The sequence below is a fragment of the Hyperoodon ampullatus genome (genome assembly GCF_949752795.1).
Source record: "Hyperoodon ampullatus genome assembly, chromosome: 19".
Classification (NCBI taxonomy): Eukaryota; Metazoa; Chordata; class Mammalia; order Artiodactyla; family Ziphiidae; genus Hyperoodon; species Hyperoodon ampullatus.
Genome location: NC_136932.1, coordinates 14,557,075 through 14,584,322, shown reverse-complemented (window position 1 = coordinate 14,584,322; position 27,248 = coordinate 14,557,075). Strand labels below are relative to the sequence as shown.

The following is a 27,248-nucleotide window of genomic DNA, read 5'->3' as shown; positions in this document are numbered from 1 at the left end:
TCCAAGAAGATACCCCACTCACACTCCCCCACCCGGCGGCAGTCTCCACACCACCCTTCGCCGAGACCCCCACTCGTCCCCTGACACACCTGACTCTCAAGCTGCCCTGGGCTTTGTGGGGTACTTGCCAACTGACCACTGTCTGAGCATGAGCAGCCTGCTGGCCCTGCCAGAGCCGTTGTAACTGGTCACAGCCCCAGCTCTCCACTCTCACCCTTTGCTTTGAAGAAATGCCACAGGTCCGCAAAAACCCCCAGGCAGGGAAGCCAAAGCCGCCCCAGCTTGAGGCGAGCACAGGATTAATGCCAGGCTGGTGTCAGCGAGGACGCGGCAGGGCCATGCTTCACACCAAGGGAATCTAGGTCCACGGGTGATGCTGATGCAGTGACCAGATCACAGTCTGCAAACAGGCATGTGTCGGGAGGCAAGAGTCAGCCAGAGCCAGGGTGGGAACACGGCCCCCAGGGCAGTGTCAGGAGCTCCAGGTGGGCCAGACTTTGGAAAGGGCACAGGTGTTGGCCAACTCCCTGAGGCAGCCATGACAAGTACGCACCGACCACAGACCCCCACCGCCACCCCACCAAAGGCGTGAGGCGTCCATGAGGCCCCAGGGTCACAAGAGGCCAGAGCTCCCAGGTTGCCGCTCTGCCATGAAGTTTGGGAGGCTGATGCCGCACATGTGTGAACAGGGACAGTCATCAGTTCCCCCAAAGTCCTGATAAGGAAGAGACGCTGCTCCCAGAAGAAGGGGCCACAGCTGAGGTCTGTGCCGCACCAGCCAGCAGTGACGGAATGATTGGGAACACAGGGGGAGCCAGCTGGGGTACAGGGCTGTCATGGCCTCAAGATGGGGACAGGAGGGTACCTGTGCCTGCAGAACCCGTCTTCCAGGTACAACTTCCTGCAAGTCCAGAGCTGCTTTGAAACGGGACAAGGTTGGTGAGCGAGCCGGGTGCACCAGACGTCTGATCACGCAGCCCTGACTTCTGTTCTTCTTAACCAGTTGCAGAGCCACCAGGAGAAACGCAAACACATCCTGACGTCTCAGCCCAGGTACATACGGCAAAACCAGGGGCTTGGCCTGGGGACCATGTGCATGTGACACCCCAAGGCTCTCAATCTGCTGGGGTCCCCAACTCAGAGCCAGAGACAAGCCCTGGCCGGGAAGAAGGTGTCCCCTTTCACTGCTCACATGTGAGACTGAAGATGTACACGTTCAAACGAAACCACCTTGAGGCAGTGGCTCCAGAGCCCGCCCTGTGCACCCCAATTTGGGTCTTCAGGGCAGTGTGATCAGGGCACGGCAGGCATCCTAGCCCTGAGGCCAGGGCAGCACACTGTGGGTGGGGTCCAACAGGTCCTGGTGTGCTTTGTGTCCCTGTCTCACGAGCACAGCGGTGCCTTCTGGCCCTCCCTGCGGATGCTCCCCAGTGCTCTGCATGAGGACAGCTATGGAGGCTGGTGCCGCTCCGGCTCAGGGCTCCACTGCCTCCCCTGAGTCCCAGGTGGCCCTGCTCCCCCTGCTGGCTCCCGGCTGCAGCATCAACTCCGGACGGTGAAACCCACCCCTTCCGCCTCAGCCCCACTGGAGAGACCCTCTGAGTTCTCGAATTTTCAAGATAAAGGATGAACTAGTGATGACAGATAAGGTTTCTTTTCGATTTGCTAAGGGCCAACTGTGTTTTCACGGTCCCTGCTTATTCTTCTGAGGACATTTCTCAGAATACTCTTTCGTGCCATTCTCTGGCACAGCTGTGATGGGCCCATCACCCGTGCCCCCCACCTTCCCTGGCTCTTCCCGAGGTCCGGGGCCAGGAACAAGCACCCCTGTGCCAGCAGCGCTCAGGCATCTGGGGCAAGTAGACTCGGGCTGACGCCAGGTCTGTGCCATCCTAGGGAGCAGCAGCCGGGGCTCCCAGGACAGGAGGGACACACCCCAAGCGGGTACCCTCCAGGCCCTAGGTCTGCACACCAGACTCCAGCCACATTTCTTTTTTTTTTTTTTTTTTTGCGGTGTGCGGGCCTCTCACTATTGTGGCCTCTCCCGTTGCGGAGCACAGGCTCCGGACGCACAGGCTCAGCAGCCATGGCTCACGGGCCCAGCCGCTCTGCGGCATGTGGGATCTTCCCGGACCGGGGCACGAACGCGTGTCCCCTGCATCAGCAGGTGGACTCTCAACCAGCGACATTTCTGAGCATGCCCCTTGCAAGGCTCATTTTCCTCAAAACATGAAAACTCCATGTTCAGAAATAAAACAGCAGGGCAAACAGACGGTATGCCACGGTCAGATGGTTGATTCTAGGACTGATCTGCGATGTACCTCACCAAGACAATAAGTCCAAAGGGGAAACTTTCCATCTTCTCTGCCCATAGTCAGAAAGTAGTTAATATAATTTAATATGCTTTCCAGTTTTTGTTTGTTTGTTTGTTTGTTTTGCGGTACGCGGGCCTCTCACTGCTGTGGCCTCTCCCGTTGCGGAGCACAGGCTCCGGACACGCAGGCTCAGCAGCCATGGCTCACGGGCCCAGCCGCTCCGCGGCATGTGGGATCCTCCCGGACCGGGGCACAAACCCGTGTCCCCTGCATCAGCAGGCGGACTCTCAACCACTGCGCCACCAGGGAAGCCCTGCTTTCCAGTTTTAAAAATCCATAGTAACACAGGCACAGAGAGACGTCTCTTTAACGCGATTCTGCATGTGTTCACGTCTACAGACACGTGGGGGCGTTTGAATGCACATGTTCATTTCTGTACGTGAAGCCAAAACCAGCATTACGCTCGACAGTTCAACACTGGAAGCTGTCCCAGCTGAGTTGGGAAGACGACTAGCTGCCCCCCTGCCGCCCCTGCCAGCGCCACGGCGAGAGGTGTAGGACGACACAGATGAGAGAGAAACAACTGGAAAGGGGGAGGTGAAATTAACAAGAGATGCTGTAAGGTCAGAAGGTAAAAAAAAGTTAATATATGAGAATCTACAGCCTCCCTACGTACAAACAATCAGAAAAGCCAGAGGAAGGAGAGGTCCCAGTATCACAGGCACATGTAGCAGAGGGATGCTGGTCCAGTAGACGGAGACGGGGAAGGGGGCTGAGTGCAGCTGTGACGACTGAACACCACGCCCCATTATCACACTGGGAGGCTCACAAATACACTCTGCAGATTAGCCAGAGTATCAAGGGAATGATTCTTCCCAAATTTATCTACAGCTTCAACGAATTCCAATTAGACCAAAACCAAAAAGGTGGATTTATTTTTGTTAAGAGTCAGATCAGCTGACTGGAACATTCACATAGAAAGTAAACAGGGAGTTCCCTGGTGGCCTAGTGGTTAGGATTCTGGGCTTTCACTGCCGTGACCTGGGTTCAATCCCTGGTTGGGGAACTAAGATCCTGCAAGCCACATGGCGCAGCCAAAAAAAGAAAAAAAAAAAGTAAGCAAGCAAGAACATCCAGAAATGTCATTAATGAAAGAAAAGAGATTAGAATTAAAACGTTTTCAGAGCCACACAACAAGGGAGCACCAGCACAAGGCTGGGTAATTAAAACAGCGTGGATGGCCACGTCACTGGACGGGACATCCAGGAAATTAAAATACAAGTCCCAAATGAGCCCAAATACATACAAGAACTTAATATACAGGAGCAGTAACATTTCATATCACTGATGGACAGTGTTCTGACAACTAGAAAGCCATCTAGAAAAACTGAGGATACCTACTTTGTTTCTTACACCAAAATAGAATACCGATGGGTCAAAGATTTAAATGGAAAAATGAAATCATGGAATTACTAAAAGAACTGAGGGAAGAATTCCTTAAAATAATACTGGAGTGGGAGGGTCATTTTAACAATGACTTTTTTCTCTCCTACAAAGAGTCTGATAGACTAAAACACTGGTACTTCACCAACTGGGAAAAACATTTGCAATCTGGCAGGCAATGGGCCAATTTCCTCATATTATAAGGAGTTCCTAAAACTCACCAAAATCCCCAACTGAAGACTGGCGAACAACCTCAGCAGCTAAGACTTGAGGGGCAAGAGACTCCAGAGAACAGATAAGCACCGAGGGGCCACCAGGCCAGGCTTTTCCCAGTCAGCAGTGCTGAGCAGCCCTGGAGCCTGCAGACACACAGGCTGGGCCCAAGGCATTAGACGTGAGGGCTCCCCAGCAGCCAGAACCGGAGGGGCTACAATCCTGGAGAAGAGGAACCCTCCAGGGACGCACCCACGTTCTGTGTTCAGTTCTCCCCTGAGGTACGTGCCAGCCACCAGCTGGGCAGAGTCGTGCAGAGAGCAGTTGCCAAGAGGATGAAAGCTAAGCAGAGAACTTAGCAATCTGCGGGCAATTGCATTGAGACTCAGGAAGGGCTACACTCTAGGAGTGAGGGCAAACCTGAAACACATTGGCCTCAGGTGGACACAGGCCTTCTGCCCATCCTCTGTCTGCTGGACAGAGGACAACATCATCCAGAGCCTCCACGATTTCTCATATACACCTACACAAAGTACCAAGCATGTCAGGGGACAGGACCAGGCCCCAGAAAACCACGAGGGTGCAAAGGATCAATATAAACAAACTGACTATTTGAACAATAATAATGATGTCTTGTGGTATTTAAAATATATGTAAAATTAAAATACATAAAAACAATAGCACCGAAGGCCAGAGGAAGGTAAATGGAGTTAAAATATCATTGGATAGTTACCTCATCTGGGAAGCAGTTAAAAAAAAACTAACTTACGGTCAACTCTAATAAGCCAAGGATTCATATTAAACTGCCTTGTATAACCACTAGTAGAACAGAAATGTACAACAGCTAATAGAAGAACAGAGAATAAATACTTAAAATGCTTGATTTATCCAAAAGGCAGCAAGCAAAAAAGAAACAGAAAAAAGAACAGATGGGACAAATAAAAAACAAAGAGTAAGACGGAAGCTTTAATCCCCCCAAATCAGTAATTTTATTAACTGTAAATAGTCTTAAATACTCCTATTATCAGGATGGATCAAAACAAAACAAAACAAAAACCAACTAAATGCTCTTACCCGAGACATACCTTAAATATAAAGGCATGGAGAGATCAAAAGAGAAAGGATAATAAAAACAATATTGTGCAAATATAAATCCCAAATAAAGCTGGATTAGCTACACTGTATCAGACAGGGCTGCCTTTAAGGAGAGAAGCATTTCCAAAGATAAAAAGGGACATTTCACAACAAAAAGGGTCAGTTTAATAAGATATAGCCATTTTAAAACTGTACGCTCCTAATAACATAGCTTCAAAACAAAAAGCAAAAATTGATATAATAAGACAAATAAGCCTATAATTAAAGTGGGAACTGTCATACCTTTTTCATAACTGAAACACAAGAAGATTAAAGAATCAGTAAGAATATGTAAAATCTAAAAATCACAGTTACTAAACTCAACTTAACCACACATTGGATGCATACTGCATCCAACAACTGCAGACTCTACAGACAGCTAAACAGCCATCAGAAGAGACCATCTGCCGGGCCCCAACAAATGTCAAAGGACTGAAGTTCTTCAGCTTGTGTTCTCAAATCACACTGGGACTGTGCTCGAAATCAATAAAAGAGAGTCCTGTAAAATCCCCCAAAGTTTGGAAATCTAAAGAAGCTACTGGTGACAACCAGCTAGAGTCCCCAAAGGGCTGTAGACAGAAGGGGGTTCCGATGAGGAAAGGTTTGAGATCTGCCTCAGGAGGAGCAGAGTAGTCAAGAGCAGAGCTAATATAACCTAACATGTAGGACCCAGTGCAAGATGAAGGTGTGTGGCCTTCTATCCAAACATCAGGTAAACAGTACCATTAAAAGTACTAAAACGTTTTCCCTTTCTTCTGTGGTCTCTCTCACAACTCGTTACAGTGTGTTTTCTGTTTGCGACTTTGCTGTTAGAGAAAAAGTTAAAATTTTATATTATTAGCATTAAAAATCCATAAATAAATAAAGAAGCCAGTGGTGAAATAAGAAATAAGGATGGGGCTTCCCTGGTGGCGCAGTGGTTGAGAGTCCGCCTGCCGATGCAGGGGACACGGGTTCGTGCCCCGGTCCGGGAAGATCCCACATGCCGCGGAGCAGCTGGGCCCGTGAGCCATGGCCGCTGAGCCTGCGCATCTGGAGCCTGTGCTCCACAACGGGAGAGGCCACAACAGTGAGAGACCCACGTATCACAAAAAAAAAAAGAAAGAAAGAAAGAATGGAAATTAGGAAAAGTTGCAAAATTAATGATGATGTCAAATCTTCAATTCTATAGTTTGATGCAATCCCAGTCAAATGCCAACAGCTGAGAAGCCACTTCTAAAACTGACTTGGGGGACGTCCCTGGAGGTCCGGTGAGGGCACGGGTTCCACCCCTGGTCGGGGAACTAAGATCCCACATGCTGCGTGGTGTGGTCAAAAAAATTTTTTAATTAAAAAAAATAAAATTGAGTTGGAAATGCAAACAGCCAACAATAGGAAAGGCCATCTTTAAAGCAGCCAGCATCAAAACTCCCTACAAAGCCTCAGCAACCAACACAGGGTAGCGCTAGTGTGGGAGAGACCAACAGACCAGTGCATGGGAGTTCCCAGCCTCACACGTGCACAGGTGACTGATGACAATGGTGCCGCAGCAACGCTGGGGCAAGGGGTTGCTGCTCAACTGGAGAGTCACACAGAACACGACCCCTGCCCCCTGCCACACACCAAGCGTTCCAGATGGGAAGTAGATCTAAATGTGAAAGAGAAAATACAAGGCTTCTACAGTATGACAGAGTAGACTGTCTTCAGGACCTGGGGATAAGCAAAAGTTTCCTAAGTAGTACATAAAAAGCACACAGCAAAAGAAAAACTCAAAAAACTGAACTACACTGAAATTACGAACATCTGTTGATCAGAAGGTGTCGTTTAGAAAGTGAAAAGGCAGCCAAGAGTGAGACAAAACATTTGTTAATATATACTTCTGAAAAAAGTCTTATATCTAGAATCTTTTACAAACCTCTACAAATCAATAAGAAAAAAACCCAATAGTTAAAAAATGGGCAAGACTTGAAAGGCGTTCACAAAGAAGACACCCACACGGCTAACAAGAGCATGAAAAGGTGCTCAACAGTCATCTGGAAATTGCAAATTAAAACCCAAATGAGGTACTGCTACACGTCCATCGGAAGGGCTAGAATCTGAAAAAGGGACAGTAGATGTTAAAGCAACTAAAATTCCAATATGGTGCCTGAGGACCACTTTGGAAAGCTGGAAAAAGTCTGGCAAAATCTACTAAAATTGGACAGACATAACCTCAGGACCCAACCATTCTGCACCTAGGTGAATAACCAACAAAAGTGCACACACGCTGCACCAGGAGAGACGTGCAGAGCAGCCCTTCCAGGACACTGTGCTCTGGATGACTGTAGATTCCTACGGTGGAGAATCACATGGCAGGGAAGACGGGCAAACCACCCCTGGCCACCCTGGCAGTAACGCGGAGGAACTCAGGCATAATGCTGAGTAAGGAGGCTAGACACACGCCGACACTTCCTGTGAGACTACATTTGTACTAACTCGAAAGGCAGGCAAAATTATTCCAAAATGTTAGAAGACAGACAGGCAGTAACCTTAGTGGAGGAAAGACTGTGGGGCGCCCCAGGGAAGCTTCAAGTGCTGGAATGTTCTGTATCTGGCCTGGAGGTGGTTCCAGGTGTGGAACTTAGCCGACATGTATCAAGCTGTACGTGAGAATTATGTGTTTTGCCATATGTATACTATGCTCCTAAAAATTTACCAAAATCAACCGATAAGAAAAAGCTCAACAACTCCATTAAAGGTGAGCAAAAAGCACGGACAGTTCGTGGAAAGAGAAACGCTCACCTTCACTCCAGGGCAGCCGAGACTTGCCACCACCCTCGGGCTGACGGAGGGGAGAGGCAGAGCTTGGCTGCTAAGCAGCAGCACTGACCTGCACACGGGCCCTTGGGGGAAAGCTCCCACTCCTGACATAGGGAGCCCAGGGCCCAGAGAGCTTCCTATAGGTACTTTCTCACATAGACAGAAACGCTCGTGGGCACAGATAGTCACCATGGCATTGTCTGTAACAGTGAAAGACTGGAGAGGTGACACCAACAAGACAGTCCCCAGCGAGACAGTGCGGGTGTCCTCAGGAGGGGATGGAGACGGGGACGTGAGCGTGTGGCACACACAGATAATCCAGTCACCGTAAAAACAAGTGGGGGAAAGCGGTTCAGCACTCAATGCTCAGATAAGCATGGTCAGCAGCTCGGCTCGGCGGCCCTGCGGTGCAAGGCTGCTCACCTTGGCTTAACCCCACGTTTCTCAGACCTACAGGACCACGATCCTTTTGTGCTAAGAAACACGAGTTCACAGGAACTTCAGAGAACACCGCCTCCTGCTCTCCCCGACCCAGACCCGCCCTGAGTGGGGCTGAGAGCGCTGCGCAGCACGCACCTGGGAAGAGAGGGAGTTCTTGTGGATCTTCTTATAGATCAGCGCCGGGCAGATGAAGCAGATGAGGCTTCCCATCGTGGCGCCCGTGAGGCCCAGGATTGTCTCCACTGGGAACAAGAGTGACAGGGAGGGGTGAGCTTCCAGCGAGCAGGCTGAGGAGTCTTGTCACTAAGGCGCATCTACGCGTGCCGCCGGACAGCAGCGAGGAGCGGGGCACAGCCTTCTGTGCCCGCAAGGACCCTTAGGGTGTCCGATCTTTTATTTTTTTTTTTTTTTTTTATTTTTTATTTTTTTTTTTTTTTGTGGTACGCGGGCCTCTCACTGTTGTGGCCTCTCCCGTTGCGGAGCACAGGCTCCGGACGCGCAGGCTCAGCGGCCATGGCTCACGGGCCCAGCCGCTCCGCGGCATATGGGATCCTCCCAGACCGGGGCACGAACCCGTATCCCCTGCATCGGCAGGCGGACTCCCAACCACTGCGCCACCAGGGAGGCCCCAGGGTGTCCGATCTGACAGCGTCGGGCCAGGCGCCTCAGGCAAGTCCCCTCCACTCTGTACCTCAGCTTCCTCTCCAGTGAGGTGAGGCTAACAGCACTGCCCGCCCCATGCTGGGTCCACAACGCTGTTACGGCTCCTCGTGGAGCGTCCAGGCGGCCAGCGGGGGCTTCTGGGCTGGATCATCTTACATCACCCCACCTGCTGCCCAGCGAGTGACCGAGCAGGGCCTGTCCTGGTTGCGTGGGGAAGCTGGGAGCCTGGAGTGTGGGGCCTGGGGGTCGCTACCTGGAGGGCATGCGGGGCCCACTCGATGTCTGAGGACAATGAGCTTTGTCTGTGCCAGAGCAGGACATCGGACAACAGAAATCTTGCCCAGGGCCCTTCCCTTTTCCCTCGGTGATGTGTCAATGAAATCAGGAGTCAGCAGTAAGGAGCTGCTTTATAACCACTAACTTCACACATCAGGCCTGGACCCCGCATCGCAGCTCCCACCCACGTGTCTGTGGTCACATCAAGCTGCAGCGTTTTCTCCCAAGCCTCTCTCAGGGAGCCAAAGAAAAAAGCGCCCAAGAGTCTCTAGACTTTTTTTTGACCAGAGAGGACGGTGGTGAGATTCTGAGCATCTTGGTTGAACACCGAGACTTGAGGCAGGGGTGCACCACAGCAGGAAGGGGGCGCAGGGCAGAACAGGCCGGCGGGAGGCCAGCCACTGGAGCGGCCCCACTTACCATTTGGGATCATGATTCCACCGACCATGGTTCCAAACACAACCGAGAGGGTGAGGGCTTTAAACCGCAGGGGCGGCATGTAGCCTCCGGCGGCAAAGGTCCCGTCTTTTTGCTGAAAGAAAATAAAAATAAGGTTCTGAAATGACCCATTTCCTCTCCACCCTGCAGTGAGCAGGTCCTTAAAGGGCTCTGCCAACACCCAGGTAGGTCTGCCCGGGAGGTGGCAGGCAAGCACTCTGGGCACAGGCAGATGTGCCTGAACGTGAACCTGCAACCAGAACCGCGGACCCCAGGAAGGTCCAGGCTGCTTCTCACAGCAGCTACGGTGGTAAATAACAACTTCGTTCTGAGATACGAGAACAAATCCTTCTGTTCTCCTTTTAGAACAATGCCGTGAGAGAGATTTTTAAAAATACTGCCTAGCAGGGGAAACAGAACACATCCCCAGTTCACAGTGACACGCAGTGGGTTTCAGGGTGCGGTGGGCCCCCCAAGCACACAGACACGCTCGGCTGCGCCATCCTCGTCTCCAGCAGGCGCGTCCAGGAAGAAGACAAGGGGACAAGTCAAGTCATTACATGCTGTAATCAAGCCAAAGAGACCACCTCTGGCCTCACCTCCGCATCCATAGGCACAGGGGCACCAGAAGCACCTCATCAGGCTGTGGTGAGGTCCAAAGGAGGTGATGGAAGTGAAGCTTCTAGAACAGTGCTGTGCACACAGGAGGGGCTAGCCACAATTACTATTGCTGGGCTAGGAAAACACCACTCAAGTGAAGCTTCAGACCCTTCCAGAACTACAGTTTGGAGGCACCCAATATCCAGAATTGACTTGCACAGGCAGCTTTCTTAGGACAGACTAGTGAGGGAGGTTGTTAGGCCTACACCCTCTGACTCAGAATCCCACAGAAATTTACCCAAGAAACACTCCAAGAGGAGAAGAAGAAATGGGCAGCTACATGCAGGAAGGGGATCACGAGAGTCACCCGTGATAGGTCAAGGGTGAAAGGCCAGCAATGAACAGGAAGTGAGAGCAAGGGCTTAGTGATGCTGGGGGTTTCTATGGATACACATGGACTAAAAGACAGGAGAGGGGCTTCCCTGGTGGCGCAGTGGTTGAGAATCTGCCTGCTAATGCAGGGGACACGGGTTCGAGCCCTGGTCTGGGAAGATCCCACATGCCACGGAGCAACTAGGCCCGTGAGCCACAGCTACTGAGCCTGCGCGTCTGGAGCCTGTGCTCCGCAACAGGAGAGGCCGCGATAGTGAGAGGCCCGCGCACCGCGATGAAGAGTGGCCCCCGCTTGCCACAACTAGAGAGAAAGCCCTCGCACAGAAACGAAGACCCAACACAGCAAAAATAAATAAATTACTAAACTCCTACCCCCAACATCATCTTAAAAAAACAAAAAAAACAAAAAAAATAAAAATAAAAATAAAAAAAATAAATAAAAGACAGGAGAAAACACAGCGAGAGGAAATCTGCAAAGAGATGCACACAAACACCAAGGGGAGCAGAACGGGTCATTCGAATGAGGATGGAGGCATGCAGGTAAGTTTTCCACTTGAATTAACATTTCCTTTAATATCGCTACTGATTTTCTAATTTAAAAAATCACAAAAACATGTTATTTACAGAAACACAAATGCTGTTCAGATATGAAGTACATGTTTGCATCAAACAGAGGACCCCATGGCCGCATAAGCTGGTCTGCCACGCCCCCCGGGGGACAGAGCCTTGCTTGGTGCCCAGGTGCCTGAACAGCTAACAGGGGTGGGGTAGGCAGCCAGTTCTTCAGGACTGGGGCTCCGCCGCAAGGTGTTCACCGTGGTGGCAGAATCCGTGGGAGGCTGCCTCAACCATGCGCCAAGCCACATGGACAAGCCCGGTTCCGGCTGTCCTGGAGGCCTAGGCAGCCACGCAACCCGTCTGCCTACCAGACTCTCCCCTCCCCGCCACCATGGCCTAAGCAGTTCAAGTGGCCACCAGGAGTCCTGGCTGACGCCACAGACCAGGCTCAAGGACTCGGGCGGGAACACAAGAACCACCGCAGAGAGACAGGGCCAACCCCATGCCCTCGCCCTGGGGCACAAGCTACCACGCTTGCACCTCTTGTTGTCAACTGGGCAGGAGTTAGAGAGCCAGGGGAATGGGGGTTCCCACTGTACATTTGGAAAACTGCTTACACAGGACTGCATGGCGCTGGGCCTACACACACAACAGCCAACAAAACTCAGCCTCTCTCAAGGTTCAGATGTCGTTTGTCAAATTATCAAAACTTTCCCTTACACAAACGTAAAGAGAATGGTGGCCTGAGCCCAGTGTTCATCTGCCCACCGGGCCGGCCACTATCAGCTCCTGTCAGTTAAACCAGCTCTTCTGAGTTGCCAACCACTCCTCTCCCACAGGGTTGTGCTGAAGCAAGCCCCTGATTTCCTGCTACTTCTCCGATATGGGGGACAGCAGGGAGGTCACAGGACACGAGCCTAACCTGCTTGGACACTGGGCCTGACTCCACATCTCCTGCTGGAATCGACCCGATTGATCTGGGGCTCTGTTCTCCAAAGTTGGTTAAAAAAAAGATCCCTATTAAAAGATTTCATTTTAATTGGAGTTTTAAATTTTTAACTAGGAAAAACTCCTCCTACTACCACCGAGGAAAATAAAGACTAGCAAAAGCCACCTGAGGACAACATAACTGAGACCAGGACAGAGACAATTCCCAGCAGAACGCCGTCCGAGGAGCCCTGAGCACCTTACCTGCTGCTCGAAAAGCAGCGTGTTCAAGGCCTGTCTGCAGGGCAGGATCATCATGGGGAAGCCCACGGCCACGGACATCATGAAGCCCACACGGATCATCTCGGTCACCAGGTTGGAAGGGAAATGCATGAGCACGTTGCCCGCAGTGGCCTCGGTGAAGCTCACGTAGCCGAAGAAGCCCACCTGCGGGGGGACGACAGAGGGATGGCGGGGGCATGTGGTGAGAGGGGCGCATCCTCCCTGGAACAGCCGCGAGCCTCATCACGAGCAGCTGCAGCAAGACCAAGGCCCCCCAGCTCCTGGCTCGTAAACAACCTCCTTGACAAGCAGAGGCTGAAGGCCTAAAGGTGAGAGTCCGACGTGGCTTCTCCCCACTTGGACAACAGGGCACCAAGAGAAGGGAGCTGCCTGCATGGAAAGGGAGCACCGGAATGCCCCATGAGCCCCGCAGAGGGGCTGGACTTAATCTGGCTCAAAACCCAAACCACGGGGTAAATCAAGGTCCCCACGAGCTCAGGCTCAGCGTGGACAACAATCTGACGGACCATTTGTAAAAATCGACAAGAATGGCGGAACCACAAAGTTCAGGGAAACAAGCCAGACTCTCAGTGAATTTATATCTCTATTTGCCACGTAAAAAAACAACGAAGAGGAGAATTAAGAAGACTGGAGGGAAAATCTACCAAAACATGAACTGTATCTGCATCTGTGGGCTGGAACTTGTGATATTCTTTCTCTGCTATTTTACTCTCTCCAATTTCTCACTGATGGACCACCTTTCTACAGCAAATCAGCAGAGGTCTTGGGGAGGCTCCAGACTCTACGCTGAGGCACCCGTGCTCCTCCCGGGATGGGGACAACACCACCACCTGGGGAGCGGGCTCGCAGGTGGCCCTGGCGCTGAGCGGGCACTGGGATGGGAAGGAGGGAGGGCAGGCCTGCGCTGGGGGACCGGAGGAACTGTGCAAGGGGGTGGGGTGTGAAAGGGTTCCTACCATGACATAGAAGGTGGTGACCACGTTGAGGGAGGAGGCGAAGATGGAGCTCATGGCTTTCACTGATGGCTCATCCAGGCTGTCATAGGTGGGCAGGACCTGGCTGTATAAAAACGAGCGACTTCACGGAGCCAATTCCAGAGATAGACACACCTCCCCCAGAGCCCCAGCCGAGTCTCCAACACCTGCCTTCCCACCACGCTGGCCACCACCAGAGCCGAGGCCGAGCTCTCACAATACTACAGGCAGTACTCAGAGCCCTCCCCGAACGTGCTCTCTGTAAACATTTCAGAAGTGCCACAGGATGAAAGGCCGTTTGTTCCACTGCAGCAGGAGCGTGACCGCTCCAGGCTGGGCTGAAGCACCCCATGTTTACAGGGGAAGCAGGAAGCGGTTCAGAGCATCTCTGTCAAAAGAATGGAAAGTTAAACAAACAAGCCGGGCTGCCTGCCCATCTCAGCGCCTCAGCGAGGGGCTCAGAGCCGGCGTGGACCCAGCTCTGTGACGGGAAGAGTGGCTTCAGTCCCACGGCCCACAGCCAGCAGGGCAGCGCCGCCGGGCCTGGGAGGGATGCGTCCATGCAGGCTCTCTGCAAACAGCAGGCAGGGCCCCTGCACCTGCGAGAGGTGGGCCCCACAGAGGCCGACAGGAAGGGGTGGGGGGTAGGGAGCCGGGGGCGGGTTGGTTGGGGGGGACAGGGGGCTCCTGTGCAGCCCTGAGAGGAGAAAGCAGGGTGACGCTGTGCTGAAGGCTCAGGCTCAGCAGCAAGGGAGACGGGGCCAGCGGTCACGCCACGCGGGAGGCCGGGAGGGGGCGCATCAGGACATAAATGAAACCACAATAGTCAGCGGAGCCAAATCCCAAAACCGCCTTAAAAAAAGTGAAAGGAGAACAAAGAGGACCCGCTAACGTTATTAACCGCAAACAACAAGGACAAGGATGGGGGAGGCCTGGCCGGCAGAAGCTGGCACCGTCCCACGGCCCTGCACACCAGCCCATCAGCTACCCCCAGTGGGCAGGGGTCACAGCAGACAGCTGTCCTCACCTCGGCCCGGCGGAGGGCAGCGGGTGGCCACACGCCCATGCAGCCCAGGGAGGCGGCAGAGGACCTGCAGGGGAACTGGCACCATCATCTGGACGCTGAGCAGCTCCTTGGGCCAGAGTGGGGTCCATGCCAGGGAGCCCCAGCACCAGATCTCAGGACAAGGGCGTCCCACCCCGGCCCCCAGCACACACAGGGAGAAGTCCCTGCCCAAGAGCCGCTGACACTGAGGGGAGGGGGCTGTGCCCTGAACGTGGGGATGGATGTGTGTGGAACGACCACGGTCCCCGCCTTGCTCCAATCCTGCCTGGGCCCCAAGGACCCCTGATGGTGGCAGCCAGACCCCCGCGGTGGGCCAACCCAGCACCCGCAGAGCACTTGCCCACCTCACTGAGCAGCTCTGTGACTCAGTTTACCTGAGTCAGAGGAGTCCGCCTGTCCCCCTGCACAGCCTGGGCTTCCATGTGCTCAGTGCTCTCTCCGAGCTTCTCTGGGCCGCAGGGCCAAGTGGTCCTGCACCACCACGTACTCATTTACTGCGAAGTCAGACCAGAAAGGGCCACACAGTGATGGCACAGCGGAGACCCGGCCCGTCCAGGACGGGGAGACCAGCCACACAGCCGGGCCCGTGGTCACCTGGCAAGAGCAGCAGGGCCCCCGCCCCACACGTGCTCTGGGGCAGACCTGCAGGGGAGGGAAGAGCCGTCTCTGCCCTTGGATGCCCCCAGCTCTGGACCCCTCAGCACCGCTCCCCAGGGAACGTGAGTGCCTCTGCATGCCCCGTGCCCTCCGTGAGTGGCAGACGGGACATGTGCTCACAACCCCTCCGGAACCCACAACTCCACCTGAGAACCAAACCCAGCAGACGTGCCTGACTACAGAGCAGCCACCACCAAAAGCCCGACCAGGGTTTATTTTCAAAGAAGCAAACTCAGACAAAAAGGACAACCGGTAACTAGGTACATGGCAAAAGGATGTAACTTCTGTCACTGATTGTAACGGGGACATTAAACAGCAAGGCTGGAGAGTGTTCTGGTGGAAACCAAGCTGCCAAGAGAGACGAGAAGTGGGAAACCACGATTTGGATCGCGCGTGTGGGTGTAAACACAGCAGTCTGAACAGTCTCATCTGTCACGTTAGTTTACGACTGGCACAGTTGATGCCCGTAGAGCTGTGGGGGGCTGCTCTGCCAGCCCCCCGCCACCGATGGTCCCTTCCTATCCCCGCCGGATTTACGCCTCTCTTTTGAGCGGGTTACCACCTGACTGGGCATGAATCACAGGCTCCTGTCATTTGGTAGAGAAGATAAGGCTACTGGAATTAAGGAAATAGCTGCTCTGCATTTACAAAGCCCTGCGTGCCAGAGAGCGCACGCCTGCTCACATGCACGCGCGCACACACACACACGGGCCTCTGAAAGCATCCCAGCGGCAGTCTGAAGTCAATGTTTGTGCAATTTCCTCTTAAATATTCTCACACGAACAGCTAAATTCTGGCAAAATGCTTAGGACTCTGTGAGTCAGATGGTTTGGGGCTGTTCTGTGTTCCCCACAGCCAACTCTACTCGTGGGGGATTTGGCAAACTCGGCATTCTCACCAACAGTGCCGGCAACACATCTCGGGAATAAAGTCGATTTCTCTCTCACTAAACATCTAACTCCCACCCTGAACCCAAAGCAGGAAGGCCACTGTGAAGAACACGTTACTCCTCGTGGCCTGGATCATCCACTGAAGAAAACAGTGCTTCCCTCTCCCAGGATCGTAGCCCCACCTCATAACACACTCACACCCGGGGCCCCGGGAGCAGGCAATACTTACGACTGGCAGGCAAAGGACATGCCAAAGATGGGGATGCAGCGGAAGACGCCCTCCCAGCGGATGTAGCTGACTCGCCGCAGCCACTGCCCACCAAAGAGGCCGTGCTTGAGGGACGAGAGCATGATCTGTGAGGAGAAGAAAGCGGAGCTTGGCACCAGGCAGCAGACACAGGTGGGACTCGGGCCAGGGCCAGGCAAGGAATGGATGCTGCCTGCACCACAGTGGGAAAGAGACAGCCTGCAGGCTCTGGCACAGTGCCGCCTGGTGCCACCAGCTGGAGGGGCCGGGGGTGGTGCACGGTCCCAGGGCCGCTGCCCTCTGCTGTGCTGCAAGCTGGCCGGGTGCTGCCCAGAGAAGCGCACGCTGCAGGGCCTCCTGACATCAGGGGTAGCTGCCTGTCCAGGGCTGCTTAGCGCAGATGGTAAGCAACGAGGCCCACCTGGTGGGCCCCAGTCGCCTCCGGGACAGGACAGTCCCCCAACCTGGCAGGTCCTTGCCGGTCCTGCATGGACATGATTTAAAAGACAAACCCATCAAGGACAGGGCTGTCTGGAAAGGAGGGGAACGGTCACTGGGCCGGCCCTCACGGCCAAGAGACACCGGGAACACTTCCCCGTGCTCGGTCTTCTAAGGAAAGCCCACTGCACAGGTTCTCACGTTCTGTTCCCACAGGACTGATCAGGGGCTCAGGCCCAGGGGCTCCCACTGAGGGCCTCCCAGGCTTGGGAGGAAAGGGGCACCCTGAGTGTCAACTCCACGCTGCATCCCACCCCCAGCCTGTGATAAACACTCACTGGAAAACAACTGCTCGCCCCCTTGTGACAAAAGGCTGGCCTCCTGACTCCTGGCCACAAACCCCATACGAAAGGTCTTTCGTGAACTGAGGAGCATCACACTCTCACTCCCTGCCCTGGAGGCCTCCCCTCCCCGGCCGGCCCTGTCTATCCACTGTGCCCCTGTGGACGATTCTGCATCACCTTCCTGTCATCCCTGGAAGGCAGCTGGCGGCCCAACACTCACCACGAACATGAACACGGTGTAGAAGATGAGGGCCATGGCGCTGAAGGACTGGATGGAGGCCATCATGTTCCTCTGCAGGCTGAGTGGGAGCACGATGCACAGGGACACCGCGAAGAGCAGGAGCATGCGGAAGATGCCCGTGACCTGCAGGGAGCGCCACATGTTGCCCCAGTTAATCCCTGGGTTTCCCACCCAGAGCCCCGGAACTGACCCAGGGCCCAGGGAGCTTCACCACACAGCATGCTGGTCTCGGCCCCCCTCCCACTCCCCGTCTGAGATGTGGACTTAAACAGTGTCCCTGGGCTGCCACGCGAGCAGCCACAAGCCTTCCAACGCACCTGCAGATGTCCTTACCTGAAACCCAAACAGCCGAGCAAAGAAGTTGGACCCCAAGTCTCCAATCACAACGTAGAAGGCGATGCAGGTTCCCAGCATCAGCCCAATCATGCTGCAAGGAAGGCAGGCGCGGGCTTGAGAGCTGAGCACCGGGGTCCCGGGGAGCCCCAGACGTGCCCCTGTCCCTGCTGGGTGGCCGCTGACACGCAACAACCCAAGGGAGGGGCTGAGTGGGAGATGTGGTATCAACATTCAACGGTTTACAGGGTTTGGCTGTGGAGTTTGCTATTTTACTCAGAATGAATATTGAGTAACGCTGAACTCTTCTTTATGTGGTATTACATTTTCCTCTCCACAGGAGGTTCTAAAAGTTCTTTCAGGTGCTACAAAAATGCACTGTGATGTTAGACAAGTTAAAAGAACAATCGACCGCTTTAGAAAGGGTTATCCTTTTCAGTTTGCAATTCCCTAATTTAGAAGCCTAAAAGTGCAATTTCCCAGCCATTTTTTCATCTCATAAAATTTTACTCCAAAGGGAGAATATGAGTTTAATGCCACCTTTATGCAACAGTGTCCGGGGCAGGGGGCGGGGTGGGGGGTGCGTACGAGCTTCAGGAACAGAAGCAAGAGATGAAGTGCAGCCGAGGGAGCGCCCCCTCGCTATGTTCCCTGGGTTTTCCATTTTTATATTTTTCTTAGTAAGACTTAAATAAGGTTTTCAGCCTTGACACTAATCATTTTAAGGGTACAATAAACTGAACTTTCAGCTATTTAGTAAGTAACACTTCAGAGAAATATTTTAAGCTATGAACCAATCCGCATCGAAAACATACGGCTCATTGTGTAACAATCCTCCAGTTTCTCTTTGGCCACAGGTGAAGAACAGAGAGAATTACCCCAGCAGAACAGCACCACCTACCTGGTCTCCACCAGCATCTTCCCTGCTTTTCCGTAGGCGTGCAACGCTAGTGGGAGAGAATGAACAGCTCAGTCCAACAGTGGGAGAAGCACATCAGTAAAAACATTACCAATGAAAGCTGTGAAAGGCAATTTGACAAAAACCTGCAGGTCTGGAGTTCCATGGATGTAAAGGGGATATTTTAAAATCTTGGTCCCATGCTTTTTTTCAGATCTACCTTCAACAAACAAGAATCACAGCAAATAAGAACAAAGCCAGTGTGGGTTGGTTTTCTCACACACACACACAAAAAAAGGAGAGAAAAGAAAAGGAAAGAAAAAAGACAAGAAAAACCGTCCCAGCGAAGTAACAGTTTCTCTCTGGGCAAGCCGGGCAGCTGTGAAGGAGGCTGAAAGAGGCCTGCCTGGGGCAGAAGTTGCACGGGGGTGGGGGGTGCCCAGGAGGGCTGTCAGCCTAGCCCCAGCACATCTGGTTTTCACAGCCACACCAAGGGGACCTGGCTAAGGGCCGCTATGTCTCCTCTGTGATTTCAGAAGAAAATCTCAGACGTGGGACTGTGGGACAGGAGGGGACAAGTGCATTCGGCCTGCCCCCACTTGCCCTGCTGGTGAACAGCGCATCCTACAGCGGAGAGGAGCCCCTCTGCCCTTCCTTTCTGACAGTGGAGCTGCTTCTAGCAGAGGCGAGGTTAAGAGCTGACTCAGCAGGTCCCTCCCAGGACCCAACAGTGGCCAGGAACCGCTGCGTCCCATCCCCACAGTCCAGCAGGACGAGGGCAGAGAGAAGCTCTGGTCTCCCAGGAGCAAGCAGAAGGGGGTGCGTGTGACAGCACAGCCCCAGCTCTGGCCCTGTCCCTTCACACAGCGCCAGGGCCGCCCAGGAGACTGGGAAAGTAGGGAACATGAAGGTCGACTGATATGAGCGAATCCAAAGGCGCTTGTTACTTTCAAATTACTTAGGAAAAGGCATGACACTGCCAAAAGCAAGTGAGCGTGGCACCTGACCCGGGCTACACGGCCACAGGGCAGGTCGCCTTGAGAAGCAAAGGGGGCCACTCCGCTGGGGAGGTCACTCCAGCCTCCCAGCTTGTCTGACTACTGCACAGACACTCACACCTCAGGGTCATCTAAGACACAGAGCCCGGTGCCCCAAACGTGAAGGTGCCTGGGGCCCAGCCATCCCATTCCTTTTCCTTCTCCAAAAAGAAGCTGAGCATCTCAGCGTATTCCAAATGCTCAGAGCACCCTGCCAGAGAAAGTTCCAGAACACACCTGCATTCTGGACAGAGGAAGCTAAAGTTGCTCTAGGAAGCCAGAGGTCAAGTCGGGAGGTGGCACCTCTTCACCCAGAAAGACTCGACTGGTTCCTAGAACGACACCCTCACGGGGCTGCCCCCAAGTTGCTGCCTGTGCTGAGACGGCCTGTGATTCCAGCCCCGTTCTCACCCTTTCCTCACCTGGGCCAGCCCCCCACACACCCCACCCACCATTTCAAGTGTCCATCCCTCAGTAACCTCTAATCCCGAGTCACAGATACAAACACCTGGCAGCCCCCCGGCCCTCAGCCTCTTGCCTGGCAAGCCGGGGACTGCCCTCCTGCCCCTCTGGGCCAGAACCACAGCACCAGACCTGCCCCAAGAGGCTGGGAGGAGTGTGCGGGGCGGTCTCTGAGAAGGCACGTCCCTTCCCCACGCTCCTGGGTCGGGCCTTCCCTCTCCATCTGTGACAGGCTCGCTGCGGCTCACGGGCCAGGCCTCACGGGGGCCAGGAGCCGGCACTCCCACCAGGTGCGGAGCCAGGACTGGTGTCAGGAGGGGCTCTCCAGTCTCCCCGGAGACGCTGGCTCAGCTCGTCCTCCTGGGGCCATGGCCTCGCCCACGGCTCCACGGCCGCTGTGCACACAGAACTGACTCTTAGCCCGCCTCGTTGAGTGTGGGACCCCAGCCCCACTCCCATACTCACCACCAAGAGTCCAAAGCCTCCTGCCCGCCAGGCAGAGTGGGGAAGCACGCACCAAACCGTGCTGTTCAAGCTGAGGGTGACAACCTCAACCCAGCCCTCCCCAGAGCCAGGCCTTGGATGGCAGCTGACTCCCCACTGCCATCCGCCAGGGGGTGATGAGCATTTGCTGGATAAATGAGGGGTAGGGGGTGCAGAGAATCCTGGGTGTTAGAAAGGTTGGTTTTACGACCCTCATTTCCCAAGCCAAGTATCCACAGGTACAGGTCGCGCAACCGCAGACAGGCAGGGAGGGACAGGCCCTCTGCAGGCCCCACCCAACCCATGAGCGGGCAGCAGGCTGACCAGGGGCACAGAAACCCAGGCGGGCGGAGGACAGGACCACAGACGTGGTGCCAGAGCATCTGCTGCGCACAACTGAGCACTCTGAGGTGGCGGCGAGGCCCGGCCACCCTCCTCAGGCAGGGCCTGGGTCAGAGTGGCCTCGACGGGGCCACGACTTCTAGGGGCAGTTGACTATCTGACATAGCTGTACATCTTCTGAAAATGGGGTTTGAAAAGTCCACTCAAAAGGAGGCCATGCAGGGCAAGGGAGCAGCAGGTAAGAAGTGGACAAAATTCACAGAACCAGCCCATAAGCAACAAACAAGACACCACAAAAAAACACACACAAAACACCAATAAAAAATCCACCAGTGCTGTATTTCCCCAAACTGGCAAAGTTCATTCTCCAGCGATGCCTACACACTGGCCAGAGCAGAGTGAGCAGAGCTATGGTTATTTCCAGGGACGAATCAAACAGAAATATCGCAAACTCAAACGCTAGAAAACCACCGACCCGTTCCTCGGAGCGCGGACAGTTTAAAAAGGTTATTTGTTCAAGCTGCGACAGCCTTTCTAGGAATTTCCGCACCATGGCCTGCACTGTCTCCAGGTCTGTCCATCTCCTTGACCCCCACCTGCCTGATGCCCATGGGCCCAGCAGACAACATGTGATGGGGGCTCTGCTGACAGAGACCGTATTTCCCCGGGCCTGCGGCACGAGGATGCGGTGAGCACTCTCCTCCTGGGCCACCTTCTCTGGCTGCAGCGCAAGCTCTGGGCCAGGAGAAGGCAGAGGATGAGAGAAAGGCCTGCAGGCAGCAGGAGATGGCCCAGGAAGTGTGGGAGGGTTGCTGGCCCACAGGGTCCGAGAGATTCCCATCTCTTCCTGTCTAGGGCTCCTTTCCAAGCGGTGGGGCCTGTCCATTTCTGAGACTGTGCCAAGACAGAGCCAGGACGAAGGGCAGCTCATGCTGCAGGCTGGGTCTGGGGGACTGTGGGAGTTCACACAACTGAGCCATCTTGTTTGGTACCAAAGACATAACCAGAGACCACTGGTGGTTTCAGATCCTTTTTGCTTCTAGCAGTTAGAATTGGGCTGCAATCACCACAAGCAGTTAAAGGTAGGAGCCCCCAGCCAGCCATGCAGAAGGGTGTCCATGGGTAGTTTTCTTCAATCTTTCACAACTAGCCAAACCAGTTTGCCTTCTCAGGGACTTTCTAAGAATACTCAGACAGGCAGCTGTCAAAAACCACGGCCTCCCCAGGCCAGGGTCACCCATCCTCTTTCAGGGCACAGCCAAGCACTTCGTGGGATGTCTGCTACAGGAACCCTCAGTGAGGAGAAAGAGTCACCCTAAAGGCCATGGCCCCACAGATGGAGGAAGGAACCTGACCAGGAGTACATTTCATCCCAAGGAGAATTTGGTCCTATGTAGGGGTGGGGGCAGGGCACAAATTTAGCTGATAAATTTCACTTCCCCAAGTGACTCCAATAGCAATAAAAGAGTCTGACAGGGACTTCCCTGGTGGCGCAGTGGTTAAGAATCTGCCTGCCAATGCAGGGGACACGGGTTCGAGCCCTGGTCCGGGAAGATTCCACATGCCACGGAACAACTAAGCCCGTGTGCCACAGCTACTGAGCCTGCGCTCTAGAGTCCTTGGGCCACAACTACTGAGCCCGCGTGCCACAACTACTGAAGCCCGCGCGCCTAGTGCCTGTGCTCTACAACAAGAGAAGCCACCGCGGTGAGAAGCCCGCGCACTGCAACGAAGAGTAGACCCTGCTCGCTGCAACTAGAGAGAAGCTGCGCACAACAACAAAGACCCAATACGGCCAAAAATAAATAAATAAATTGATTACTTAAAAAAAAAAAAAAACTTAAAGGAAAAAAAAGGTCTGACATCACCATTCTCATCAGAACGGAGAGAGAAAGAAGCAGCCCTTCAGTTTCGAGGTCAGAACAAACGCAAGTACCTCCATGCCAATGCAAAGTAGGCAGACGGGAAGGAAACCAGAGGTCACGCTGCCAAAAGCCCACATGTGGGGCCTGCAGATGTTTTTATTTTGTTTGGCCCCTGGAACTCTGCACACCATTTCCTCTTGCTGCCTCCTCTCTGCCGTGAGAGCTGTGAGCTGAGGGCCCAACCAGGCCCTCCACAAGCAGACACAGCATCCTGGCCACACTAGCTGGAGGGTCAGGGACTTCCAGCCGGAGGACAGGAATTTTCCCCAGAAGTGCTCAGGGCCAGCTCCTGAGACCACGTGCATTGGTATTTCAACACCCACACCATGTATCCGCAGAATGGAGTGCAGAGCTGAAAGTTCCGAGGCAGGGGAGAGAATGCAGCCTGCACACATCACCCTGAGGTGGGCAGGAAAGTGAGGGACCCTGCCCTCAGAGCCAAGTTTCCCAGGAAATAGTCCAAACTGAAAGGAAGCGGAAAGCACAGCCTTCTCTGCCTCGGCTGAAATCAAAGGAAGCAAGAAAGATCTGGAGGAAACAAAATTGCAACCAACAACAACAGGAAACAGAGGACGGCACTGAGGAGATAGTGACTTGCTCCCAGCTACAAACCCGAGCCCAAGGACAGTCTGCCCATGGCATTCAAAGTGGGGATGTGCATCAAGATCCCAGTCAGGCAGCTCGGAAGGAACGCTCTGGGGACTCTTGGGCACAGGAGCGGAGGCTGCCTGAACTGGGAGAGGGCTCTCTGTGTGGATTTGCATAAAGGGGAGACAGGAGAATGAGTATCACCTCAATTTTAAAATGTGTGTTGATGTTAACAGTTTTTTTTAAATTGCATTAAATTTTAAAATAAGAAACTTCTGTTCAAAGGAATAAAGAATAAAGTGGAAGAAAAGTAATTAAAAGAATAAGGCCCAGGGACTTCCCTGGCGGTCCAGTGTTTAAGACTCCACGCTTCCAATGCAAGGGTCACAGGTTCAATCCTTGGTCGGGAACTAAGATCCCACGTGCCGCATGTATGGCCAAAAAAGAAGAAGGCCCAAACCACTGCACTTCTTAAGAAGGTACTGAGAAAGGTCCAGCGCTCCTTGGGGAGGCGATGCACTCACCCAGGCCGGCGTAGGTCCTCCGCTTGCTCAGGCTGGCGGCTTTCACCAGGAACATGCACGACTGGTGTGTCATCCAAGAACAGAAGACCAAGAGCAGGGCCCCCAGGATGATGCCACACTGTAGGGTTGGGAGAGAAAGAGATGTTAACAAAATAAAACTACCCGGCATCTTTACCTCTCACACTGAACAGCATGTGCGACGACCAATAGCACTCCCCGCGGTCCCCGCCCCCTAGACACGAGGCCTCAGCTCTGTTTAGTTCCCGTGCCTATGGGTGGCGGTTCCTAGCACTAAAAGGACAATTTCCTGGATGTGGTGGCCACAGGCTCTGTCCAAAGACATAAAGCCTGTACATGACCCCAAAAGAGCACCAGGGACACCGTTTCCTTCCCAGCCCCTCCCAGAGACTCAAGGAACAGCAAGGGGTTGCCAGTCTCCCCAGTTCCCTGCAGACACCCTACAGCAAACCACCTTCCAGCCACTTGGATCAACAGCTACGAGTGATAAACACATTCTGGAAGGAAGAGATTAAAAATGACATTTACGCCTTTCTTATAAGTTAAACAGACACTCACCATCTGACCAGCAATTGCACTCCTAGGTATTTACCCAAAAGAAATGAAAACATGTGTTCATGCACAAACCTGCATGCCAATGTTTACAGCAGGTTTATCTGTAATCCAAAAACTGAAGAAACAACCAACTGTCCTACTAGCATCTAGCAGAGCGGAACACACACACAGCCCACGACCCAGCTCTCCTGCACGCAGGTCACCACCCCACAGAATGCGTCCACGGGGTCAAAGCCTGTGCACATGTTCCTAAGCACTCCAAATAGGAAACACCATGCCTGCCTAGTAAAGGTTAAGAAACAGATAAATTGAGGAATGCTAGCCAGACATCGAAATGTACCTACAACATGACCCATTCACATAAAGTTAAAATCTGGCAACACTGACCTGTGGCACTGGGGGTAGGAGGGGGACCCTCAGTAAGAAGGCAGTGCTGGAGGGTGCTGGCAATGCTGTGCTCCTTAAGCTGGGAACTGGCTACATGTGTTTGTTAACGTTATGAAAATCCATCAAGAGTACACCTAGGGCTTCCCTGGTGGCGCAGTGGTTGAGAGTCCGCCTGCCGATGCAGGGGACACGGGTTCGTGCCCCGGTCCAGGAAGATCCCACATGCTGCAGAGCGGCTGGGCCCGTGAGCCATGGCCGCTGAGCCTGCACGTCCGGAGCCTGTGCTCCACAGCGGGAGAGGTCACAACAGTGAGAGGCCCGCGTACCGCAAAAAAAAAAAAAAAGAGTACACCTAAAATGTGTCCACTTTTCTGTATGCATGTTACACTTCAATAAAATGTTAATTCTTTTGGAAAAGTACCCAAATTACTAAAACCAAACAAACAAAAAACGCAAACCAAAACTTTTTTTAAATGACCTGGCTGCCAGATCAAAACACACATCTCCAAATTGCCCGTTGGCCTCACATTGTGTTCTGGCTGATGGCTTCTCACGGAGAAGATGCTGAGAGATGAGTGAGAGAGTGTCCTAACTCAGCCAGGCCCTCGGGGCAGGGCAAACCACTTCCAGGTCTTGGTTTGCATGCAGACCCCCACCTCTAAGCTCTTCCCCAGGCAAGTCAGCCTGGTCCATGTTTAAATGCTCTGGCAGGGGCCTCATGCCCAGCACATGGCAGATATTCAAATCTGAATCACCAGAGCCCTGCCATGGTGGCACTTGGCAGACAGGCATCAAGGATGACAGGACTGCATTTACAGACGCAGGACCAGCCAACTACACGTACCAGGATGCGGTTCTGTGCCAGGCAAGTCGCAATGCACGCTGGGACATGTAGTCCATCCAGAAACAGTGGTGGCCGGCCCACACTGGGATTCACATACCGAGACACAGATGTTGCCCCAGGGCTTCTAGAAGCCACCAGCGTGGCCTTCCACATAGGCCTGCAGTCTCTGTCCTCCTGCCAACATGCTCACCAACCAAGTCAGATCAACCACTCACATGGGAACCGTAAACGCATTTTCTTTCTTTTTGCTATTTTTATCCAAAAGATGCTAAACATGAAAAATGCAAAGTGTTAATCTAAAATTAAACGACTGGTGCCCATTTTCAGTTCCAAAATGTCCATCTTATTTTCATTTTTTCCACCTATTTGGTTTCATCACATAAGACTGGTCTTTGAAGCCTTGCTGGCCACCTGTTCTTCTCTGGTGTCCCACTCCTCCTCCCCCACCCTTAAGCAACCCAGCTAGTGGACAGCTCCTGCCTTAGGAGGCAGGTGGAGCAGCACCTCCACCATGGCACACAGGAAGCTAAGAAGTTCATTTTTAGGAAAGAGGTTACCCAATTTGATAATTCCAACAATCTCCCTTTTCTAACATACCAAATGCCTGTCTATTTGTGAATTAAACAGAAGCCAAATGAATTCACACCTCAAAAATGGTGTTTCTTTCATGCAGTATTTAATGTTGGGATGACACCAATTTTTTAACATTTCAGATTTTTTCAATCAAGGTAACATTGGCATACAGTGAAACGCAGAGATCTTAAGCGTACACTCTGGAGAATTTAGTAATCACCTTGTAACCAACACCCCAATCTAGTTCCAAGGCCTGGGGGTTTGACTTGTGTGCTTCTGAATACAAGTGCAGTCAGGTCAGAGTTTTAAAAAATAATAGTAAAGAAAAAGAACACTGAATTCTGTGGTCACTTTCCATTTTTGAAAGATCATTTTGCTTTGCTACACTTGCACTTCGGTCTGTTATTAATTGTGCTTAAGTTTTTCACTGAGGAAATTCCTTCGGTTTCTCTTGCAGCCCCAAGGCGGGAGAGCTGCAGGGCCGCCTCCCCCAGCCCTAGTTCCCGTGAGGGGATGAGCCCGGGGCGGCGAGGGCGGCTACCACTGCCCACTGGACTCACCTGTTTGAAGCAGAAGGGCATGGTGAGGACACTGACACCTACTATGCTGTTCACTATGTTCGTGATCAGCCCCCAGTTGGAGGCGGCGGCCGCAGTCATAGCGTGGGGTCTGGGGGCCCGGGAGCCCCAGTCCAAGGCGCCGGGACGACGGCCGGGCGCGAGACCCTGAGGCGGACGGGTGACTGCCTGGAGGAGGCGGCCTCGCGGGAAGGCGGCGGGAGTAGTCAACCTCCAGACCCCGTCAGACCCCGCGGCCGCCTCATGGCTTCGTCCCCCACTGGCTCTCGCTGGCCACCCTCGTGTCCCCCCGCCCAAACCCGGAGGAGCCGCGGGGCGCCAGCCAGGAACACCGCAGCCCGGCTTCGCAGCCTCCCTGACAC

The 27,248-nt window shown here is 53.4% G+C and overlaps 1 protein-coding gene across 6 annotated transcripts in view; it reads right to left on the bottom strand.

Annotated features, from left to right (window-relative positions):
• The window catches only part of SLC38A10 (solute carrier family 38 member 10), a gene marked incomplete at its 5' end in the record, with an annotated part of 43,548 nt that extends 16,581 nt beyond the window's left edge, over positions 1–26,967 (bottom strand). For all 6 annotated transcript variants that reach the window (XM_079725329.1, XM_079725324.1, XM_079725325.1 and 3 more), the window contains 10 exons: positions 8,460–8,566; positions 9,684–9,795; positions 12,444–12,626; positions 13,439–13,541; positions 16,299–16,423; positions 17,319–17,462; positions 17,673–17,766; positions 18,574–18,619; positions 23,932–24,049; positions 26,869–26,967. In XM_079725329.1, the coding sequence (XP_079581455.1) occupies positions 8,460–8,566; positions 9,684–9,795; positions 12,444–12,626; positions 13,439–13,541; positions 16,299–16,423; positions 17,319–17,462; positions 17,673–17,766; positions 18,574–18,619; positions 23,932–24,049; positions 26,869–26,967 (1,131 nt within the window). The remainder of the gene's footprint in view (positions 1–8,459; positions 8,567–9,683; positions 9,796–12,443; positions 12,627–13,438; positions 13,542–16,298; positions 16,424–17,318; positions 17,463–17,672; positions 17,767–18,573; positions 18,620–23,931; positions 24,050–26,868) is intronic.
• Between the last annotated feature and the right edge of the window lie 281 nt (positions 26,968–27,248).